Source organism: Thamnophis elegans, chromosome Z (assembly GCF_009769535.1).
Source record: "Thamnophis elegans isolate rThaEle1 chromosome Z, rThaEle1.pri, whole genome shotgun sequence".
In the NCBI taxonomy this organism is placed as follows: Eukaryota; Metazoa; Chordata; class Lepidosauria; order Squamata; family Colubridae; genus Thamnophis; species Thamnophis elegans.
In genome coordinates, this window is record NC_045558.1 from 54551659 (window position 1) to 54573768 (window position 22110).

A 22110-nucleotide genomic window follows, 5' to 3' on the forward strand; every position below is an offset into this window, starting at 1 on the left:
TGTGTGTAGGCAGGAAGAGGCAGTTCTGTGGATACACATGGCAAAGGCGAGGCAGGGTGAGTGTTGGAGCGTGCCAATTCAGGGGCATGGCCAGCCAGCCATCACTACCAGTTCGGCGACCCAGGCCCAATTACCACTACTGGTTTGTCCGAACTGGGAGCAACCCACCTAATTGGATATATTAGGACAACAGTTATAATCACATAGGTACATAGAAATCTTAGTTGGTGGGAAGAATAATGATTATGTTCCCCAGCAACGAGATGGTGGTAACGCTAGAAATGATAAGAATGGAATTTTTACCCCTTTTATGTACTTTGGAAGTAGTTTAATTAAAATAAAATTATCAAATCTTTTGGAAGTTTAATACTTATGTGATAACTTATTTGGTTAAAGGATAACTCAGCAATCATGTTACTAGAAAAGGTGCTGAACACCAAATTAGTAGTATCATTTTATCAAACTTTTGTTTGGGAGTGACAAGAATTAGAAAATGTGTATGATTGAAAGCAATATGTCTGATGAATTGTAAGTATACTGAAGCTGTTGTCTATAGGAATGTAAACAGAATTAGGATGAACAAGAAGTTTGCATGAAAACAGCTTTATAAAGTATGTATGAATTTATGTCTATGCAGCCTTCTTGGCAACATTACAGAAATAGTTTGCTGCAGGTTTTTTCTGGGTTTATTTTGAAGTTTCTTCTCTAAGGTATGACTTGGGTCATGCCTAAGATCTCTTTCTGTATCCTCTGTGATTCTTTTAGGGAATCTATGTTGATGAAGAGCCACCAGCATCTCTGCCCTTTTATATATGTGTATGTGTGCAGGCATGGGGATGGAAGATGTGGCAGCAGGGGTGCCACAGTTGGCCCTCCAAGAAACAGGCATGGCAGTGGTGGCAGCAGGCAGAGTCAGGGGGAGCCATGTGATGCAGACCACTGGATGCACCTGCTCTATTATACATGGCTAGAATGGGCTAGACTGCGTGCCTCTCCCCTGCGCCTCTGCCTCTGGCTATTGCTGCTTCCTAACCAACCATCCACTGTACTTTGGGGAAGTCCGGATGGGTACCACATGTTGGATCTGTTAGTGGGCAGAGAAGTGCCTCAGCCTCCCCGACTTTATCTTGGGCTGCTGGCGAAGCACCACTCTGGTGCACCCGATGCACCTCAGCACAGCTGTGGGCCGCTGTAACAACCTGCTCTCCAACTGCAAGTCAAAACAGACAGTGAGATGGAGTAAGTGCGTCCAGCGACCCACATCTTGTTCCTCCCACTGCCTCAACCTACTGCTTTGGTGGGCAGCCCAGTGGTGGCAATAAGCTCCAGAGCAGCATCGTGGACCAGCTGAGGGGCTGGCAGACTGTGGCTATAGCTGAAAATCATCCCTCCACACAAAGGGGCAGCGAGTGTATGCTGGCCGACGGTTTCCGGCTTTGGCTGCCTTGCTTCATCTCGTTCTATGGGACGAGCCTCCTGCTACTCCTCCACTCCCCAGATTCTGGATTCTCTCCTCAACCCTGCCCATTCCCCACAGGCACTACCTACGTGAAGCTGGCCATCACCGGACAATGCCCAGTCGGCCATGACCACCCGACCATGCCCCTCTTCCCCTGGCCCTTGGAGGACAATCACAATGCTGATCTGGCCCTCAATGTCTAGACCAGTGTTTCTCAATCTTGGCAACTTGAAGATGTCCAGACATCTGGCTGGGGAATTCTGGGAGTTGAAGTCCGGACATCTTCAAGTTGCCAAGATTGAGAAACACTGGTTTAGACCAATCTTACAACCAAAGTACAGTTGTACTTTCTTAACAAGTCTAGTAATGGTAAGGCTTTGAGGCTTATGTATGTACAGCACTCACCACAAATGTAGCAGAATATATCATGGCTGTTTTGGCTTTGGTGAGATATTCATGCTGTCACTACTTGATCATCCTATAAGTCTATAATCGGCTTGTTATGTAAATTGTAAAGAGACAGTGTTTGCCTTCAAACAATCACATCAAAATGCATGGGAACTGACACCAAGAAAATGAGTAGCCTTTGTTCATGTGAACTGTTTTAATAGTCCGTGTTATGTAATATGCTGGGAGTGCATGCCTGGACATGTATGAGCTACACAAAGTATCTTATAACACAAGTGAAAATTTGTAAAAAAAAAAAAAAGTATATACATACATACATACATACCGGTATACACATACACCATTACATTCAGCTGTCTCAGCACAGCTTTTATAATTAACAGCTGCCCTCTCACATTCTGTGTGTGTGTGTGTGTTGGTAAGAGAAAGTGTATTTTTGTGTGGAAATAAAGCAACTAGAACAAGAAAAAAGCTGATGTGGTTTCTATCTTCAAAAAAGGGGAAAAAAATAGATCCAGGAAACTACAGACCTATCAGCCTGACCTCAATACCAAGGAAGATTCTGGAAAAGATAATCAAGCAACGAATTAGCGAACACTTAGCAATAAACAAAGTAATAGCCAAAAGCCAACATGGGTTTATCAAAAACTGATCATGCCAGACTAATCTTATTGCATTTTTTGACAACGTAACAAAATTAGTGGACCAGAGGAATGCCATCGATATAGTTTACTTGGACTTCAGCAAGGCATTTGATAAAGTAGACCCTAACCTACTACTAGACAAAGTAGAAAAATGTGGGTTAGGCAGCATCACCACCAGACGGATTTGTAACTGGCTGACCAACCGCACTCAACGTGTAGTCCTCAGTGGAACTGCATCTACATGGAGGGAGGTATGCAGTGGAGTACCCCAGGCTCTGTTTTAGTCCCAGTACTCTTCAACATCTTCATCAATGATTTGGATAAATGGGGGACTCAGTACTCTTCAACATCTTCATCAATGATTTGGATAAATGGGGAACTCATAAAATTTGCAGGTGACACCAAGCTGGAATGAATAGCCAACACTCCAGAAGATAGGCTTAAGATACAGAAGGATCTTGACAAACGTGAACATTGGGAACTATCTAACTAAATGAAATTCAATGGTGAAAAAAGTAAGGTTCTACATTTAGGCAAGAAAAACAAAAAGCATAGGTACAGTATAGGTGGTATCTTGCTCAATAGTAGTAACTGTGAGAGGGATTTTGGAGTGCTAGTGGACAACCATTTAAATATGAGCCAGTAGTGTGCAGCAGCTCCCAAAAAAGCCAACACAGTTCTAGGCTGCATAAACAGAGGGATAGAATCAAAATCATGTGAAGTGTTAATACCAGTTTACAATGCCTTGGTAAGGCCACACTTGGAATACTGCATTCAGTTTTGGTTGTCACGACATTAAAAAGATGTGGAGACTCTAGAAAGAATGCAGAGTAGAGCAACAAAGATGATTAGGGGACTGGAGGCTAAAACATATGAGGAACGTTTTCAGGAACTGGGTATGTCTAGTTTAATGAAAAGAAGGACTAGGGGAGACATGATAGCAGTGTTCCAATAACTCAGGGGTTGCAACAAAGAAGAGGGAGTCAAACTATTCTTCATAGCATCTGAGGGTAGAACAAGAAGCAATGGTTGGAAACTAATTAAGGAGAGAAGCAACTTAGAACTGAGGAGAAATTTCCTGACAGTTAGAACAATTAATCAATGGAACAGCTTGCCTCCAGAAGTTGTGAATGCCCCAACACTGGAATTCTTTAAGATGATGTTGGATAGCTATGAGTCTGAAATGGTATAGGGGCTGGATCCGGCTCACGGGTGCTTAGATCTGACCCGTAGGACTGCCCCAGAAACAACGAAGGACCGGTCTGTGGTCCCTCTGCCAGTGAAAATGTCATGGCCCTCCAGAGCTCTGATTTTGCTTGCAGAGGGTTGCAGAAGGCCATTGCAGCTAAAAATGAAGCTGGGGAGCCTTTTTTCGCTGGCAGAAATATACTATCTACTATCTATTTATGATCATCTATTATCTGTTATCTATTATCAACTGTTTATATTTATCCTATTTATAGACAGCTGCTACCTATTTATTACCCACTATATCAGTGATGGCGAACCTTTTCAGTACTGGTGTCGAAAAGGGAACCTGTGCATGTTCCTCTGGGCCGCAACCCAGAAGAGGAGCTGCCCAGGGGGCATGGGTGCACTGAAAAAATGAATTTTTGGTTTCTGGCACGCGCATGCAGGCTGGCCAGCTAATCTCCCGGTTACTGGCATGCATGCGCGCTTGACTATTAACTGGCGCGCATGCTTACTCCAGAAATGGAAGACCAGCTGTTCCAGTTTCTGGCACTGCTGCATGCACAAAGGCCAGCTGATAGTTGCGCATGCATGCGCACCAGAAACCTGGAAGAGGAACGGGTCTTAGGCGACATGGCTCCGTCTGCCACTTCTGACACGCATGCCATAGGATCGCCATCACGGCACTATATACTATTATCTGTATACTATCTACTTGTATCTACTATCATCTAACTCTCAACCATTTGCTATCTATATCTATCTAGTGATGCATAGAAATAATATTTACATTATTGTATTATTTATCACTCATAATAACTTTACTTTTTACAAAACAAACTATAAGAGTTTCAGAATAATCAGATATAGTAGATGGAATAAAATATAATGAAAAATAAGATCAACTCATGTTAAGAGATAAGATGATAGATTTCCAGCTCACTACCATCTATATTCTAAGGTGGATCAGTGGCTAAGACGCTGAGCTTGATGATCAGAAAGGTTGGCAGTTTGATAGTTCGAATTCCTAGCGCCGCATAATGCAGTGAGCTCCTGTTACATGGCCCAGCTTCTGCTAACCTATCAGTTTGAAAGCATGTAAAAAATGTAAGTAGAAAAATAGAGATCACTTTGGTGGGAAGGTAACAGTATTCGTACGCTTTCGCCATTTAGTCATGCCGGCCACATGACCACGGAGACTTCTTCGGACAACACTGGCTCTTCAGCTTTGAAACGGAATGAGCATCACCCCCTAGAGTTGGGAATGACTAGCACATATGTGCAAAGGGAACCTTTACATTTATCTTTACTGACCTGTACAATTAAAATAATGTGCTAATTATTAGAAACCTAGAAATGTACTACTCAAAGATATTTTCATGTTATCTTACATTTTGGAATAAAAAAACCTGCATATTCAAGTGCCATATTTTCTTTAGAGAAATTATAATTTTTCTTACTTAGCACCATACAAAATGGGCTGAGAAATATTTTTTATTCTTGTGACTTTAATTTAAAGAGGGAGATTTCAGTGAGGATTTGTGTTCAAAGCCACAGTTCAATCAATGTTAAAATAAAGCCATGACTTAGTAATTTTATGTCAGCAGTCTGTGATGACCTAATCTTTTATGCACATTTAAGTGAGGTCTTTAGGTTGTGGTTGTCTTCTTATAATTGCAATTTTATGATTGTTCTGGTTATTTCTTAAAGGCTGCACGCCATAGTAGGCATAACAAAATCCCCCCCAAAATCAGTGGATTTATCCAGTTAACCAATTCAAAAGGGCTTAAATTTATCTCCAAGAAGATCCATTAATTATCTCCTGGTAAACAATTTTTCCCATGTTGTCATAGATAATAGAATAATAGGGTTGGAAAGGACTCTAGTCTAACTCCTTGCCCTAGATAGGAAGGAGCCTTGCAACATGGTTGTCCAATCCATTTTTGAAAAGGTAATAATGCATGATAAAGGCTTTGGAGGCCAAATTGTATGATGAATGATTATGGGAGCTAGGTATGCCTTGCCTATTGAAGAGAAGGATTAGGGGTGACATGATAGTTGTCTTCTAATACTTGCAGAGCTGTCACAAAGAAGAAGAGATTAACCTATTCTCCAGAGTATTTGAGAGCAGTACAAGAAGTAATGGGTGGAAGCTTGTTAAAGAGAGATATGTTTTGCTAGATATTATTTTTTGTAACTTACTGGAGCAGCTGAACTATGGTATCTGGTGATATAGATAGCTCCTTGTTTTTTAGGTTGCACATTTTCAACAGCTGCCTAAGGATGAAAATGAAATAATGATTCCTGTTCTAACTTCCAAAAAAGCAAGTGAATTAGCAGTCAATGAAGTGGCAAGCATTCTTCAGGTAAATAATAACTTGAATATATAAGAACATTTTCTTAATATCCTTGAGTGTTTGTTAACTTCACATGTCTGATCAGTTGATAATTTGCTAGTTATTTCTATTTCTTTATGATGTTCAAATAATGCCTTGGTTTGCTAAAAATTGATGAAAACTACCTCTTTATAGTTGATGGGTAAATACTGATTTCTACATTTAGATTAAACTTTAAACATAGATAAAGCAGATCCATTTTGAGTTTTTATAAGTGGTTTTAGTCTTGTTAGATACAGATGTTTGATACTATAACTCCTATAACTTCAGTTACTTTGGACTGTTGGTTGCATCTAGGAATGGGAAGGACTGCTTTAAGAAATGGGATAATTTGCTGCCATTGACTTGCCACAGCCATGTTGCCATGGCCGTCTCGCCACAGGGCAACTCACCATAAAAGAAATCAATGAGGGATAACTCAAGAGAGGGACAAATGAATGTGCATCCAGCCTTGAGGACTTCTAAATTGAGAAGGTTCAAACTTAAAGGCCCGATGCAATTCAATTCTACCTCTTTTGAGTTATTCCATGTTGAGTTGTCCCATGGCAGGTCAGCTGGGGTGAGTCAGCCTTGATGAGTTGTCCTAGACCTGCTTTAAACAAACGTGCTCATCTACCATTTTTAAACATACTAATCACAATTTAATCTATTATTTGTATTGTTAATGTAATAATCTAGACCAGCATTTCTCAACTTTGACTAGTTTCAAATGTATGGACTTCAACTTCCAGAATTCCCCACTCAGCACTGATCTACACTGTTTATTCAAGTATTATTAAAATCAGAATAGAATCAATGAATTTTATTTGCTAAATGGGCACATTTTCTGATTTACTTTGGAAAGTGAATCATCAACACTGACTGGGTAAGTTACTAGTATATAAAAATAAGAGCAAACTCCACTCCCTTCTAGCGCTAATTATGTTACCTAGTTTGGTAATGAAACATCTTCAAGAAAATCACCAAGCTAGGAGAGCACCAAGTACTTTCTTTGGAAGATCTTGGAACTTTGCACAATAAAATTATGTTTAAATGACAAAAAAGAAAACCAATAATACAGTGCCATTCACAGAGGTGCTTTGGCGACAAGAAGGGCATCTGGCCATTAAACGCTTTGCTAGCTCCATTCAGTTGCCCAGACTCCATCCTGCAAGAGATTATGGGTTTTTAAAAGAAGATAATGGTGATTTACAAAGATGCTGTAATGGAACCACAAAGAACCTATTTTCCATTCTTCTGTCCTTCCAGGTGCTTTTGGTTTACTTTGAAAGGTACCCAGACTTTGGAGCCAGTTTTGTGTGCCAAGGCATTTTTTATAGGAAAGAAAGTAAAATATATGCTTTTTTCCTTCTCAGTAATAATCCAAATAAACTTAACCATGCATTGAAAAGAAACCAATTCCTAGCATCACAATAGACTGAATTGCTTTAGATTAGATTGAATTTAGCACATATGTGTTCCATAAAATAATTGAAATAACTCTCCTTTCTCAGATATCTGTAGGAAAGTCAGGACTTAATGGCTTTCATGTGTATAGAAGAATTGAGTGATGTCAGCTATACTTTTTTCGATACATAGAGCCAAATGTTTAACATGACTTGTACATGAATGAACCCAAAGGTGGTATTCAGCAAATTCTGATCATTCTGGAGAACTGGTAGCGCAAATTTTGAGTTTCGGAGAACTGGTAAATACAACCTCTGACTGGCCCTGCCCTCATCTATTATCCGCCTCCTGAGTCCCAGCTGATTGGGAGGAAATGGGGATTTTGCAGTACCCTTCCCCAAATTTTACAGTATGCTCACCAAGCCATGCCCACAGAACCAGTAGTAAAAAAATTTGAATCCCACCATTGAATGAATCTATATAGTGATGAGATAGAAATTCTAAAATGCTCCCTTGTTTAACCTTTTCTTTTTGGAATTTCTGCCAACAATTGCCCTATGCCAGCAATGGCGAAACTTTTTGGGCTCCTGTGCCAAAAGCGGGAGGAGCACAAGGGGGCCGTACGTGGGTTTACCATACCCATAATGCTATGCACATGACCCCCTTGCGCATGTGTGCGTGTGCACACCCTGCATATGTGCACGCAATCCCCTCCCCTTTTGGCCCCTGATAGCCCTGTTTTTCGCCCTCCCCAGGCTCCAGAGGCTTTTAAGGAGCTTAGGGAGGAAAAAACAGCTTCCCCACCCTCCTGAGGCTCTTTGCTGTCTCTTGGACTGCACTGGGGGCGACTGAACAGGCTGCTCTTGGAAATAGAGGTTGTGGCCGATGGGCTTAGCTCTGGGCTCTTGCTCTGCCTGCCCAGGAGATGGAGCCCAGGGAGGAATATAACGGCCGTTATGGAAGGAATGGACCCAGCACCTTCCACTTACATCCACTGCAGCCTCGCCTGCCACGCCCTGTTGCCTTCGGAGGCAACAGAGGAAAGCGCTTCTCTTGGTGGGATGGTTGAGCTGGCCGGTGCTGGGCCCCAAGCCTCGCGATCACCCCGGCTAGCACACAAACTTTGTCTCTATTGCGGCCTGCGAAGGCGTGCACTTTGGCCAGCTGATGCCCTGGGAGACCCATTTCCTGGCTCCATGTTCCTGACCTGGGTTATGGGGCAACCCCTGGGCATTATCCTCGCCCCTACAATGCTGTTGCCGCCACTGCCACTGCCGGGTGTGTTGCCTATGTCTATGCCGCTCTGCCTCAGGTCCCAGTAGCCATTCTGCCTGTTCCTTCAGATGCACCAGAAGCATTTGCAATCGGTGCCTGCCCCACCCACCTCACCTGGAGGCTTCTCCTTCTGGCTGCTCCAGCATCCCAGCCAGAAGCAGCACTGACAGTTGCTGAGGGCGAAGGGGCGGTAATGGCAAGGACGGGCAAGGGCTTCCCTCCCTCCCTCACCCAAATGGGCTATTTGCATGGCTCCAGCCCGCGGCTCTGATGAGGATCTGCAGTCCGGAGCGCTGCTGCTTCCAGCCGGGATATATTCTGCCAGGCCCTCAGCAGCGTCTTTATGCAGGTAGCTCACCTCCACGCCAGCAGCACCTCCAGCCTCCCAGCTGGAAGCAGCAGTGCAACAGTTACTCTTACCAGGGATGAAGGGGTGGCAGTGGCGAGAACGGGCGACCGCCACCCCTTCGTCCCTTCCCCAATAGCGGCTGTTGCGTTTCCACTTCCAGCTGGGATGCTGGTGGAGGAGCTGCTGGCGGGGAGGCAAGCTACCCGCATAAAGACGCCACCGAGGGCCTGGCAGAATATATCCCAGCTGGAAGCGGCAGCGCTCTGGACTGTGGCTCCTCATCAGAGCCACAGACTGGAGCTGTGCAAGAAGCCTGCTTGGGCGGGGGGAGGGAGGGAAGCCTGGGACCACCTATCCTCGCCACTGCCACCCCTTCACCCCTTGTACCGAGATGCCACCAAGGGCCTGGCAGAATATATCCCGGCTGGAAGCAGCAGCGCAATAGCCACCGCTACCAGGGGCGAAGGGGTGGCGATGGTGAGGATGGTGGGCCCAAGCTTCCCTCCCCCCCCCGCTTGTGCAGGCTTCTTGCACAGCTCCAGCCTATGGCTCTGATGAGGATCCGCAGTCCGGCACGCTGCCACTTCCAGCCAGGATATATTCTGCCAGGTCCTCGGCGGTGTCTTTATGTGGGCAGCTCGCCTCCCCGTCAGCAGCTCCTTCACCAGCATCCCGGCTGGAAGCAGAAGTGCAACAGCCACTGTTGGGGAAGGGACGAAGGGGTGGTGGTTGTCCGTTCTCGCCACCACCACCACCCCTTTGCCCCTGGTAATGTTGACTGTTGCGCTGCTGCTTCCAGCCGAAACACTGGAGGAACTGCTGGCAAGGAGGTGAGCTACCCTTATAAAGACGCCACCGAGGGCCTGGCTCTCTGACTTGGGAACAGCTGCAGTGACTGCCCGGTTGCTTCTGCCCTTCCCCCTGTGGCTGCAGCTGCTGCTCTTCTGGGGCACCCGAGCCAGCCAGGCACTCCAGATAGTAGATCCTCATTAGAGCCGCGGGCTGGAGCTGTGCAAGTAGCTTGCTCCGGTGGGGAGGGAGGAAAGCCCGTCGTTGCCGCTGCTGCCCCTCGCCCCCGGCGGCTGTCATAGTGTCACTTCTGGTTGGTATGGGAGTGGCTGCAGGGGCCGGCCGGCCGCTCCTGCCCTTCCCCTTGTGGCTGCCACTGCCGCTGCTTTTCTGGGGCGCCCGAGCCAGCCAGGTACTTCGGACTGCAGATGAGCCACAGGCTGGAGGACTGGTGCCATGCAAGAAACCCACTCAGGTAGGGAGGGAGGGAAGCCCCAACCACAGCTCTACTCTGCTAAGAAGTGATGGCCAGGAACCCCTCTTCGCGTCTTTTGGCATGCGTGGCCGTTGCTCTGTCTCATTTCCCTCTCCCCCTTCTCTCATTTGTTTCTCTTTCTCTCATTCTCTCCTTCCATCATTTATCATTTCTCTCTTATTCTTCCTCCTCCCTCCCTCTCTTTCTCTCATACGAGCAGGAATACCCTCTGCAAGTGAGTGGAGCATCCTCTGAGTGGCTTTATAGGGGATTTTTGCTGTCTGGAGGATGCTTTTCAATCAATGCCATTGCCAGCACCGCTCAGCTGGAGGAATAAAGAAGCTCAGGGGAGTGGGAAAAGGGAGCTGGTCCCCCCAAACCTCACCCCCCCCCCCCGGAGATCAGGCTTGGAGAAAGCCGGATGCCCTCGTGAAAGATCCTCGCCTGTCAGCCGGTCAATCCACTGCTCCATGCACCTTCGCTGCGTTTTGGCCAACCCCAGCCACTAACTTCAGGAGGGTAGTCCCACTCATGTGCGCCCTTCTGATCCTGCAACAGCCAGCCAGTGGGTCACTTGAGGAGAAGAAGTAAGAGGGTCATCTTCAGGGAAGCTGCCACCGCGACTCTTCTCTCTTCTCAGCTGCGAGCCTGTCCCCCTTTCCGTCGTATCCTCTTCCTGGATCCCATTCCCACCTGCCAGGCTTCATGTTAGTGAGGTATTGGGCCAGTATCTCTGAGCGGAGAGCAGGTTGTAGATTGCACGACCGAGTCAGCAGGGTGCCACAGGATAGGGGTCAAAGAGCCACATGTGGGTCCAGAGCAGCGGGTTGCTGAAATCCAGTCTAGTAGAAGAAAGTGAACATTAAATATTTTTGTTAGTAAAAACCCGGCAATTCCGGAATAAATCTTCATTGTTTTTAATAATAGAACTTCTACTGTATCATTCTGATTCTTAAAGTACACAATTATGAAACAATATTAGATAAAAGGCTTTTACCCAGGTATAATATTCACACAGTATGGATTTATGGGATTTTACTATTTGATTGTACAGAAAGAATACATTCACATGAATGTTTAGATTGAATACATCTCTTAAAATACATATCTCTATATGTTTCAAAGGCTGATATTCAGAATGGCTTGAAAAATTGTGAAGTTTGCCATAGAAGGGCCTTTCATGGTTGGAATGAATTTGATATTACTGAAGATGAACCACTATGGAAAAAATATATTTCTCAGGTAAGAATCTTTTCCAAGAACACTTTTATTATTTTAAGTACCCAAATGAACTACCTTCATGCAAACTAAGAAAAAATGGGATCAAAATCAGCTTATGATGTGGTGGTATGATGATGGTAAGTAGAGAAATGTATTCCAGCTGAGTTAATCTTCCAAGATAGTTTCCACCCACTACTCAGATCACTTTAGGATTGAACTCTTTGGATTTTTCTTCTCCTCTTCTTTCAAACCTTATTTAAATAAATATTTACACAATATTTGTGATGATTATATTTGTAAATGAAATTCTGATTAGTAATAAAAATGCATACAAATTGTCATTGACTTATGAATACAATTGAGTCCAAATTTTTTGTTGCTAGGAGAGACATTTGTTAAGTGAATGTTGCCCCATTTTACGACCTTTCTTGCCACAGTTGTTGAATGAATCACTGCAGTTGTTAAGTTAGTAACATGATTATTAATTGAATTGACTTTACTTGTTACAAGTCGCAAAAGGTGATCACATGATCCCGGAACACTGCAACTGTCATAAATATGAATTTTTGGGCAAGTGTCTGAATTTTGATTATGTAACCATGGGGATGCTGTAATTGTCTTATGTGTAAAAAACTCTCATTAGTCACCATTTCAATGCCATTGTAACTTTGAGCAATCACTAAATGAACTCTTGTAAGTTAATGACTATTTGTATAAAACTTTTCTTTAAATATTTTATTTAGAGATGTATTAATTACATTTGAATAATAAAACATATTAAAATCTAGCACAGTAACATTTTTAATAATATCGCTTAAGGCCTCATCTTTTGAGGCATTATGACTTGGGAGTTATTTTCTGGTATGTTGTTCCCATAAAGCTATCATTATTTTTAATGTAATAGGTAAAGGAATTTTCTTTATTATTCCAAGATATTTCTGTCTTTTTTCCTCCCTTTTCTCTGTAGTTTAAAAATCCTCTGATTATGCTTCTCCTGGCTTCTGCAGTCATCAGTGTTATAATGCATCAATTTGATGATGCCGTCAGTATCACTGTGGTAAGATTGTCATTTTGCATTTAAATGAAGGGTATAGAGCTTATGATAAACACTATCCATCATGGCCAATGGTTATAAATAATGAGAAATGTAGTTCTACTAACATCTAGATGGCCACCGTTTCAGGTCCATGCTTAAATAAACGCAGCCCTCTATATGTATGTATTTAGATATTCTCAGCTATTTTTTTTAAAGTTATTTGCTTTAGATCAAATAGAATTGCTTTGCATTGCTTGCCATCTCAAATTGCTTTGTCCACATAATATGTTTTACTGAAACATGCATTTTAACTAGTTTTAAGAAATGGCATCTGCTCAGTTTTTTCTGCAATTAAATACCATATATATATTAAGATTGTACAGTACATCTGAAATTTTAAGGATGCCTTTCTCTGTAAGCTTTTGGATTGTATACATGGCAAAAAAAATTCCAAATCATTGACTATTACTTAAATATATTAAAAATATTTGTATATTGTTCCCATTGTAAGGTCTTGAAAATTAAAGAGATACAATTCTCTGTGCATCTACATTTCTTCTCATGTAACTATATTCTTCCTTTGATCAGTGATATATTGATTGTATGGAGCTATACAGTAGTTCATATTGTTGGTCATGTTGTTCTTGTTCTCTTACTTTTTTTCCAAAAAATTTAACTGATTCTCTAAGATACTAAGATACTGTAAACTTACACACCTGTTAAAATGGAAATAATATTTGAATATCGTTTAAATCAATTCTAGAACTTATGGGGTAGGCAAGGCTTATGTATTTTAGCTATATTTCCCCTTCTCTTCTGCATTGACTGTATTAGCCTGATTGCCTGCTGCATTTTGGCAGACAGGTAATCCCCGGAGTGTTCCCTTAGAGAATGTTCAGAGTTACGTAATAAGCACCTCCTAGCATTTACGAACAAGTCCCGAAATTACAAATATTGTAGCATCATGGCAATTGTTTGCCCTTATGAATGACCGCAATGGCTCTGCAACATTCACCCTGCCTATTCACTTCCCCTGCCAAGTCTTCACAGGCTTTCTGCCTGTGGAGACTCAAGTTGCGAAGATCTCTTTATCGTGGTTTCTTTGCCTACTTCATTGCTTCAGGTTTTAGGTGCATTCATACAGAACAGAGGTGTAATGTATCACGAGATCAGTAGCACGAGACCATGTGCTATTGATCTCATGTGACCTCTGAGAAATGAGGCCTGGACATTTGCAAACGGAGGAAAGGCTTTGGTCCTTCACGCCTTCCCTCTGTTTGCAGTTTCCTTGCTGAAGCCTGCAGGAAGATTGTGTCCCTGTAGGCTTTGGCAGCACTTTGCAAAAAGCCTTTGCTAGTAGGAACAGAGACTCCCTCCAAAGATCTGTTTCTACTGGCAAAGGCTTTTTGTAAAGGGCTGCTGAAGCCTACACAATTCACAAGCACTTTGACAGCAAGAAAGGCAGCCGGAAGCCTTCTTTTTCATCACTGAAGCTATCCTTGAGTCCCCTATAGCCTCCATTACATTCTCAACTTGAGGACTATCTGTACACTATTTTCCATTAGCCACTGTTGCTGATGTCTTTATAAGTGCAGCATATTGAACTGGCCCATTGGGGTCAAATATTTCCAGTCCTGCCTTCTGCCTTCCTTACCATGGCTTCATATATGTAGTTTCCAATTTATGTGTTTACCCCACCTTCCACTTTTCTCAGAACTTTTCTTTTTCTGCCTACCCAAAGATTTTAGCAGCAAGTAAGGAAAGATTAAAAAAGAAGCCTAAAGAGAATTTGTTATGATATAACTAAAGCTAAGGAGATTGGCAGAGCTATGCAAACAGCCTTTCTCGTCTTCTTATAACCTTCATTTCCCTTCCTTCTCTTAGTTGGCATGAGTAGATACCAACTTTTACTTATTTTGCCTCTCCCTTAATACTTCTGCCTATGCCTGGACCAAGAGTTTTCAGTCTCAACAGATTATCAGGAATCATCATGGAATGCTTCATGTATGATTGTTTTGCATAGTAGCAATGTTTGGAATTCAAATCTTACTAAATTACAGCATGTAAGTTTAAGAAATAGGTGGTATAAAAGGAGAAAATTTGCATGTTTTTCATTCCCTCCCCCCCTTTGAATGATACTAGATAAGAAAACAAATCTTCATCCGGATATTGGCAAACAATAAAATCATGGAAAATGTTTTTGGTTTTCAAAGTATACATCCATTAATGACATGTCCCCAACTTTGTCTTTTGTGTAGAAATGCTATTAGACATATTGGAGAAAACTCAAATATATCTGAAATGGTGATAAGTCTAAGAGACTTAACCAAAAAAATATATCATGTGAATGATGTTGTAATCTAAAAGATCCCAGAATTAATTCATTACGTTTTTTGTTCTTTTACATAATGACAATATAATTAATTTTTTCACTTGATTCAGTAATAATGGGATACTAACTGAAATTGTAACTGAAGTTGCCTGCTTTTTAAATTTGGTTTCTAATATCTTCTGGATAGTATTTACCATGCTTTTTGGAGTATAAGACACACTGGAATATAAGACACAGCAAGGTTTTGAAGAGGAAAATTTAAAAAAAATGTTTTTTGCACTCTGCAAACCTCCCCCAAACGGCCTGTTTTTCGCAAAAATGGACCCGTTTCCCTCCCCCCAAAAGCCATGAATAGCCTTTAGGGAGACTGGGGTAGGGGGTGGGGCAAAAGCGAGCAAAAAACAGCCTGTTTTTCATTAAAAAAAGGGCATGTATATCCTTTAGGAAGCTTATAGAGTGCTCCTGGGGGTTGGGAGGGGGTAAAATTGAGCAAAAAAATGGGCCATTTTTGCTCATTTCTGCATTCCCCAACCCTCAGGAGCTCTAAAAGCTTCCTAAAGGGTATGCACAGCCATTTTGGTGAAGGGATGGGGTTTCAGGAGGCAAAAAATTCTGTATTCAATGTATAAGACACAGCCAGATTTTCAGCCTTTTTTTAAAGGGGAAAAGGTGCGTCATACTTGGAAAAATACAGTAATGTGCATATTTACTTAGATGCTAAAATATATATTATAAGTAGCATTTATCATCTTTCATACAGGCAATACTTATTGTTGTTACAGTTGCCTTCGTTCAGGTAAGAATTTCTCGTTTGCTTCTTTCCAGTCATTATTTGCTATGTATTTACAATTGTTATGGCAATTAAAACATTTAACAGTTTATTTGTAGGTTGATTCTTTTCCTATTTTCCTTCCCTTTAATGTGTTTATATCTCTGATTCAAAATATAAATATATATATTGAAATATATATCTAGTAGAGAATACAGGAAAGGAGGGACTAAATTTACTGATCCTGTAATAATATTTTGCTTGCTGAAGTAAAGAAATGTCTCACAAAGAAGAATTTCCTTTTGCAATCTATTGATAAATATGTTGTCTCACAATTGGGAAAATATTGATATACTTTTTTGGTTCAGATTATTGATGTAAATCTGAATCACTCATATACATGGATCATACATACATACATGCACATATACATATACACATACATACATACATGCACATATACATATACACATACATACATATACACATACATACAGAGACAGAGACATATTATACATACATATACAGGTAGTCCTCGACTTACAGCAGTTCATTTAATGATCGTTCAAAGTTATAACAGCATTAAAAAAGTATGTTCTAATTAAAACTGAAAAATATAGTTTGGATTCTCAGGGGTTCCATTCTAGCCCCAAATTGGATAATAAAATTTAACAATGAGAATATTTGGGAATTGGAAGACTAATCCTCAGAGCTTAGGGTCATTCTTTTTTTTCCATGAGAAATTCATCCTATAGCAGTTTTCTATGCAGCATCTTTTTATTTCCATAGTTGATGCAAATGTAGTATGATGTTTATCAACACTTGGTAATCAACAGATACCACTTTTGCTAATAGACATGTAATACAGGTTGTAGTAATATCCACTGTATAAGAAGCTACACAGGATACTAGTGCTACACGAAACTTTTCATTTCTTGATTATGCCATGGAATGCTAACAATGACCATAGTTCTTGTCAAGTAATTAAAATTAATCATGACTGATCTTTTGGAAGCAGTAATAGCATTCAGTGATGCATTCTACTGACCTCTTTACCCAAATTGTGGAAGAGCTTTCTGGACTGGAGAAATCAGTGTAAGTCACTTGCTCCAAAGAAGGCATCCAGCTGCCATAAAAAAGTCACATGCTATCCTATGATTAGGCTGACCTGGGACGATCCACTACAAAATTAAGTTTTGTGCTTAAAATGTAATACTAGCTCTTGGGGGAAAAATCCGTTAATAATTTTGCATATGTGGAAAATACTAGATAAACTACAGAAGTACAGACATTCACAAATCTTGTGCATATATCGAAGTCTGGTCTCTAATTTCATGCTTTGTATTTGCAGGAATATCGTTCTGAAAAATCTCTTGAAGAATTGAGTAAACTTGTACCTCCAGGATGTCACTGGTAAGAATTAACATTCTGGTTTTAGATGTATGTGACATGTCTGAAGATACAAATCTAATTTCATATTTTGCAAAATAGCTGTGATTTATTTGAATTGACCTGTTTAGCAGTAATTATTTTGATGATTTCAATTTAATTGTAAAATGTAATACTATTTGAAGATTACAGTGAAGAATAGTATGAAATATTCTTTGAAAATAAATTATGAACAGTGGTTCTTTAAATGACTGATTTTTATGTACTTGTGCCCTTGAAAGAATAGTGAATACAGACACTTTTGAGCCACCAGATGATAATTGACTCTTTTGAAGGGGGAATCTAGTTGTTGAAGAAATGCTTATGAGCAGAGAAATAGTTCATAATTCTATAAATAAAAAGTGCAATCTTTCAAATATATAATATTTTTAAGGTTCGTATCATTTATGTATAAACAATTGCTAGATTTTGTGGCTATTAAATTACACTCACCTGTATTCCGACATGCATGCCTTAAGTTCCATCAATTTGTATGAGTCCACATAAACCTGTTTTTAATCCAACCCTCTCTACAATTATATTTTTATAGAGATTCCATAAGATGGCACCTGACCATGGTTTTAATTCTGTACAATAGAATTCATTAAAAAATCTGGCTAATTATAGATGTGAAAAAATCATGTGCAAAAAACACATCTTTTTTATATTGTACATTCATGATACAAATTTCAAAGGAATTTTAATAAAGGAGAAAAAATAGTTGGGATTTTGATTTTTGTTCATATTTATAAACTTCAATCTCAATTTCTACTTGAAATGGAACAAATAACATCTGAAAGGGATGATGTTTAGTATAGCAAATCAAACAAATTTTATCCTGAAGTACACACAAAGGCCAGTCAAAGATTATAACTTGAATTTTGTTTTAATTTATTAGATGTAGGCATTGCATAACCCCAAACTGAGACTGGATAGTTTATATAAAACTAAACAAGATAGAAAATGCAACATAAGTAGAAATCTTTTTTAAAAAAGAGGGGGGAAGAACAAAATGATAAATCGGGTCAACAACATCTATACACGCAAATGTATCTGACATATTCCAATCACTGTAACCCAGTGGTTCCCAATGTGGGGCCCACGCCCTACAGGAGGGCAATTTGATTTTTAATTAGGACAATTTGAACCTTGTTTAAACCAAGTTAATGGCCTTTTAGGCTTCCTCTATGTGAGTAGAGTTCACTTTTTGAGTAAAGTAAGAATTATATGTCACCGGGGACATCAGAATTTTAGAGATGCTTAGGTGGGGCATGGCCAAAAAAAAGTTGGGAACCATTGCTTTAACCCAAAGCTTTGGAAAATAGTCATGTGTTATTAGTCCTTTGAAGTAGTCCAGTGAAGAAGCAAATTGATACACTATCTATCCCTACTGTAAAGTTACATCTTCAAAATCTTGGCAATCGAAAGTATTTTTTCCCTCCTTTCCTTCGACTCACACTAGTGGGGTTCTAATCTAAAATGCTTCCCACATCCTCACTACTTCTGTAGATTGCAATACCTTTCATATAATTGGCTAGTCTGTGGCTTTTTCCCCTGTTTTCTAAGGTCATTCTCATCTACTCTAGAGGTCTTTAGGACTTTTTAAAATAGCATCAGGATTGGAATAATGTACATTGTGATCTTATTAGCTGTTAAATTTAAAGGTCTTTTTAATTCTTAAAATAAATGTGAAGGAATAATATATTCTAGTGATGGTTAATCTTTTTGGCACTGAGTGCCCCAACTGGAATCATACCCTGCATGTGTGCGGCAGAGCACTGGAAACACGATCACCAGGTGGCCGGTGCGCATGATCTTGGATTTCCGGCATGCGCATGCTGGCCAGCTGGTCTTCGCGTGTGCCGGAGCGCCAAAAACACAACCAGTTGGCCGGCACACACATGCGCCAGCCAGCTGGTTTTCAGGTTTCTAGTGCTTTGGCATGTGTGAAGACTAGCTGGCTGGTGCACATGCGCGCACCAGAAACCAGAAGAGCAGCTGAGACAGCACGTGTGCCCACAAAGAGGGCTCTGCGTGCCACCTGCATGCCATAGGTTCGCCATCATAGATATATTCTGTTAACTTTTTATCTATTTATGTCTCTCCAGTGTTCGAGAAGGAAAGGTAGAACATACACTTGCAAGAGACTTAGTTCCTGGAGATACTGTTTGCCTATCAGTGGGTGATAGAGTTCCTGCAGATTTGCGCTTATTTGAGGTAAGAAATCAATGACTTAGTAAATAATAGAACTGACTTCTCTTTAAATTTCTAACAATGTGTATTCATAAGCCAATTTTAACAGCTGAATGCTATAATGTTATATGAAGTAAAAGTGTAAATCCTACTATTGTAGGAGCTAGCTTATGCTTCTTTTGTGACTATTGATAATCCAATTCTATTACATTTTCATCTAGTAATTTTAAGCGACCCTGGAAATATCAGATGTGATTATACTTGTAAATAATTGGGGAACAGTGATGACACTTATCTAAGGTTTAATTTAGGATGTTTAGATGAGTTAATTATTGATTATTTTCAAAAGATACAATTTATATTTCAAGTCAGAATGTTTGTAAAGATTTCACTATCAGTCCAAGAAGTCCAACTAGGTAGTTTTAATTTTATTCAGTCATCTTAAAGAGCTAACTTGTTGTGAATTTCCATCAGCATTATTATGTATTTCTAAGTGAAAAAATGAAAGTGAAAAACTTTCAAAGATAGGATTTGTTTCCCAAAGTAATGTGTTACCTGAATTCTGATTATACATGTTGTTTTTCTGTTGTTTCTATGTTGTTGTATGATTTGTTAATAATATAAAGTCAAGGAGATGAAACCTAAAGTAAGTTACCCTGGAACATGTAATATAAATACAACATTGGGCACTCCAAACAAAAGGACTTTTTTTTTTAAACGAAGGTTTTTTTAAAAAAAATTGTTACATATTTTAATTTCTTTTATAAACAAAGTGTTGTCCGGGTTTCCCCCCTTTATATCTTCTATGATGCATAGTTCATTTTACATCATATTTTCATTTTATATTTCACTCATCTTATTTTCATTCCATATTTTTCCACCATTGGCTATATTTACCAAATTTCCTTCTATTCCACTAGTAAATCCTTTTCCTTCTTTCCTCTTTTCAACCATTTTCTCTTAGTCTCTCAGGAACTTCACCTCTCTTATATTCTCTTCTCTCCACCTATTTTCCTAGCTTTTGCTTTTTGTTGAAATTACTATATTTTTTATTTCCAATCTTTTTTCTCCGTTTTAATTCTGTTGTTTTAGTATCTCTCCCCAATTTTTCCCCATTAATCCCACCTTTGCTATTTAACTTTCCCTTCTTGGGTGCCACTTCCCCCTTGTCTCTTTTTGGTATATAACTGTAAATCCCAGTACAATCATGTAAGTATTTTTCTTTTTCAATCTCTTTTTCTTCTATGGTATCTTCTTGTTTTTCATTCAGTCCCTTTTCTTTCTCCCTTTCTCCTCCTCCTTGTTCTAGGAGTTCCCTCTGACTTTCCACTGTTTTTTTCCCCAATTAGCATTTTATGCACATTTTTTAACATATCAAGTAATTCATTATACATCCTAAATTCCATATTGTCTGCTTAATTAATTTAATAAATTGTTTAAACTTTTTCTGTTATATCTCATTTACTTAAACTTTTCCTGCAGCTCGGCGGGAGGGGCTACAGCTGGGTTTAGTCACAGCCTGATTGGTCCAGAGACTGAGGGAATTTTCTTAAAGACACCATACTTCCCTATTGACTCCCAGTTTCCTCTCAGTCTCAGTAGAAGCACTGGTTTAGGATCCTTGAGGTATTGATATTTATTATATTAATTCGATTAATTGGGTATTCTAAATTCTTAAATTATCGGACTGCTGGCCATCGAGTCTGCTAGTCAGTCTCATAAGGAGGCAGGGCTTCCTGGTCCTTGCCTCTGGGCCTGAGGAGGCTTTGCCCAACTCCTGGGTGTGCAAGGGTGACGGGCTCCCAGCGCAGCTGAGACTCCCAGAGGCCCCAGGGTGAACTATTGGTGTCAGGTAGGATTGCAGGGGCCGCACCTGCAATTGCGATCCGTGCTGCTGGGATTGCCTCGCATATAGCCCGCCGCAGTCTTAATAACTTTGCCGCGACTGAGAAAATTTTGTTGCGTCGTCCTAGCCTCGCCACGTTTTAAAACAACTGCAGCCTAAAGACTTGCAGCTTTCCTGTGGTTCGGAAGTCCCTGCAGCGAGGACAATCAAAGAGTGGACAAACAGCCTGGGCTCGCCCGGAGGCCATTGCCTTAGAGCCATTTAACTGGGTGGCCGCCATTTTGATTCATCACGAGGCGCGGTGGCCATTTTGGAGCGACCTTGTGGCGGTGGCAGAAATATATATACATATACATATACATATATACATATATACATATATACACACACACACACACACACACACACACACACACACACACACACACACACATATATATATATATATATATAACCAAGATCTGCACACGGCCACACATCGAGGCTGGCATATTGAAGCCCATATTGAAGCCAGATATCGAGGCTGGAAGGCTCCTATTTGACTCTCCATGAGATTCAGACATGTGAGTGAGGCATGGCCTCTACAAGTACCAGATCAGCACATGGCCCTGAAGGGAGCATTGATGATGGGAGAGAGGAAGGCTAGGACAGGCTGCGCACCAGGGCAGCGGCTTCTAAGCCATCTGCAGATCAGCGCCCCTCCAGAGCTACAGTGAGGGATGAACTTAGAAGACAAAAGACCTTGAAGAAACGAGTGGCCAGAGTTGAGAAACAATCTCACCCTGTTAGGCCCACATCTCCAGAGAGATCCAGGTCTCCCATTCCTCAGTTCTCTCCCTCTCCTCCTAGGGGCTTTAGCCTTCCTTTCCCTCCGTTTCCCCGGCTAGACCTTGCAGACATTCCCCCCCATCTC

At 40.8% G+C, this 22110-nt stretch overlaps 1 protein-coding gene across 7 annotated transcripts in view; it reads left to right on the forward strand.

The window, feature by feature from the left end:
- The window catches only part of ATP2C1 (ATPase secretory pathway Ca2+ transporting 1), an 87269-nt gene that overhangs the window by 10557 nt on the left and 54602 nt on the right, over nt 1-22110 (forward strand). For all 7 annotated transcript variants that reach the window (XM_032237090.1, XM_032237091.1, XM_032237094.1 and 4 more), the window contains 6 exons: nt 5958-6068; nt 11498-11614; nt 12561-12650; nt 15722-15757; nt 17082-17143; nt 19267-19375. In XM_032237090.1, coding sequence (XP_032092981.1) covers nt 5958-6068; nt 11498-11614; nt 12561-12650; nt 15722-15757; nt 17082-17143; nt 19267-19375 — 525 coding nt within the window. The remainder of the gene's footprint in view (nt 1-5957; nt 6069-11497; nt 11615-12560; nt 12651-15721; nt 15758-17081; nt 17144-19266; nt 19376-22110) is intronic.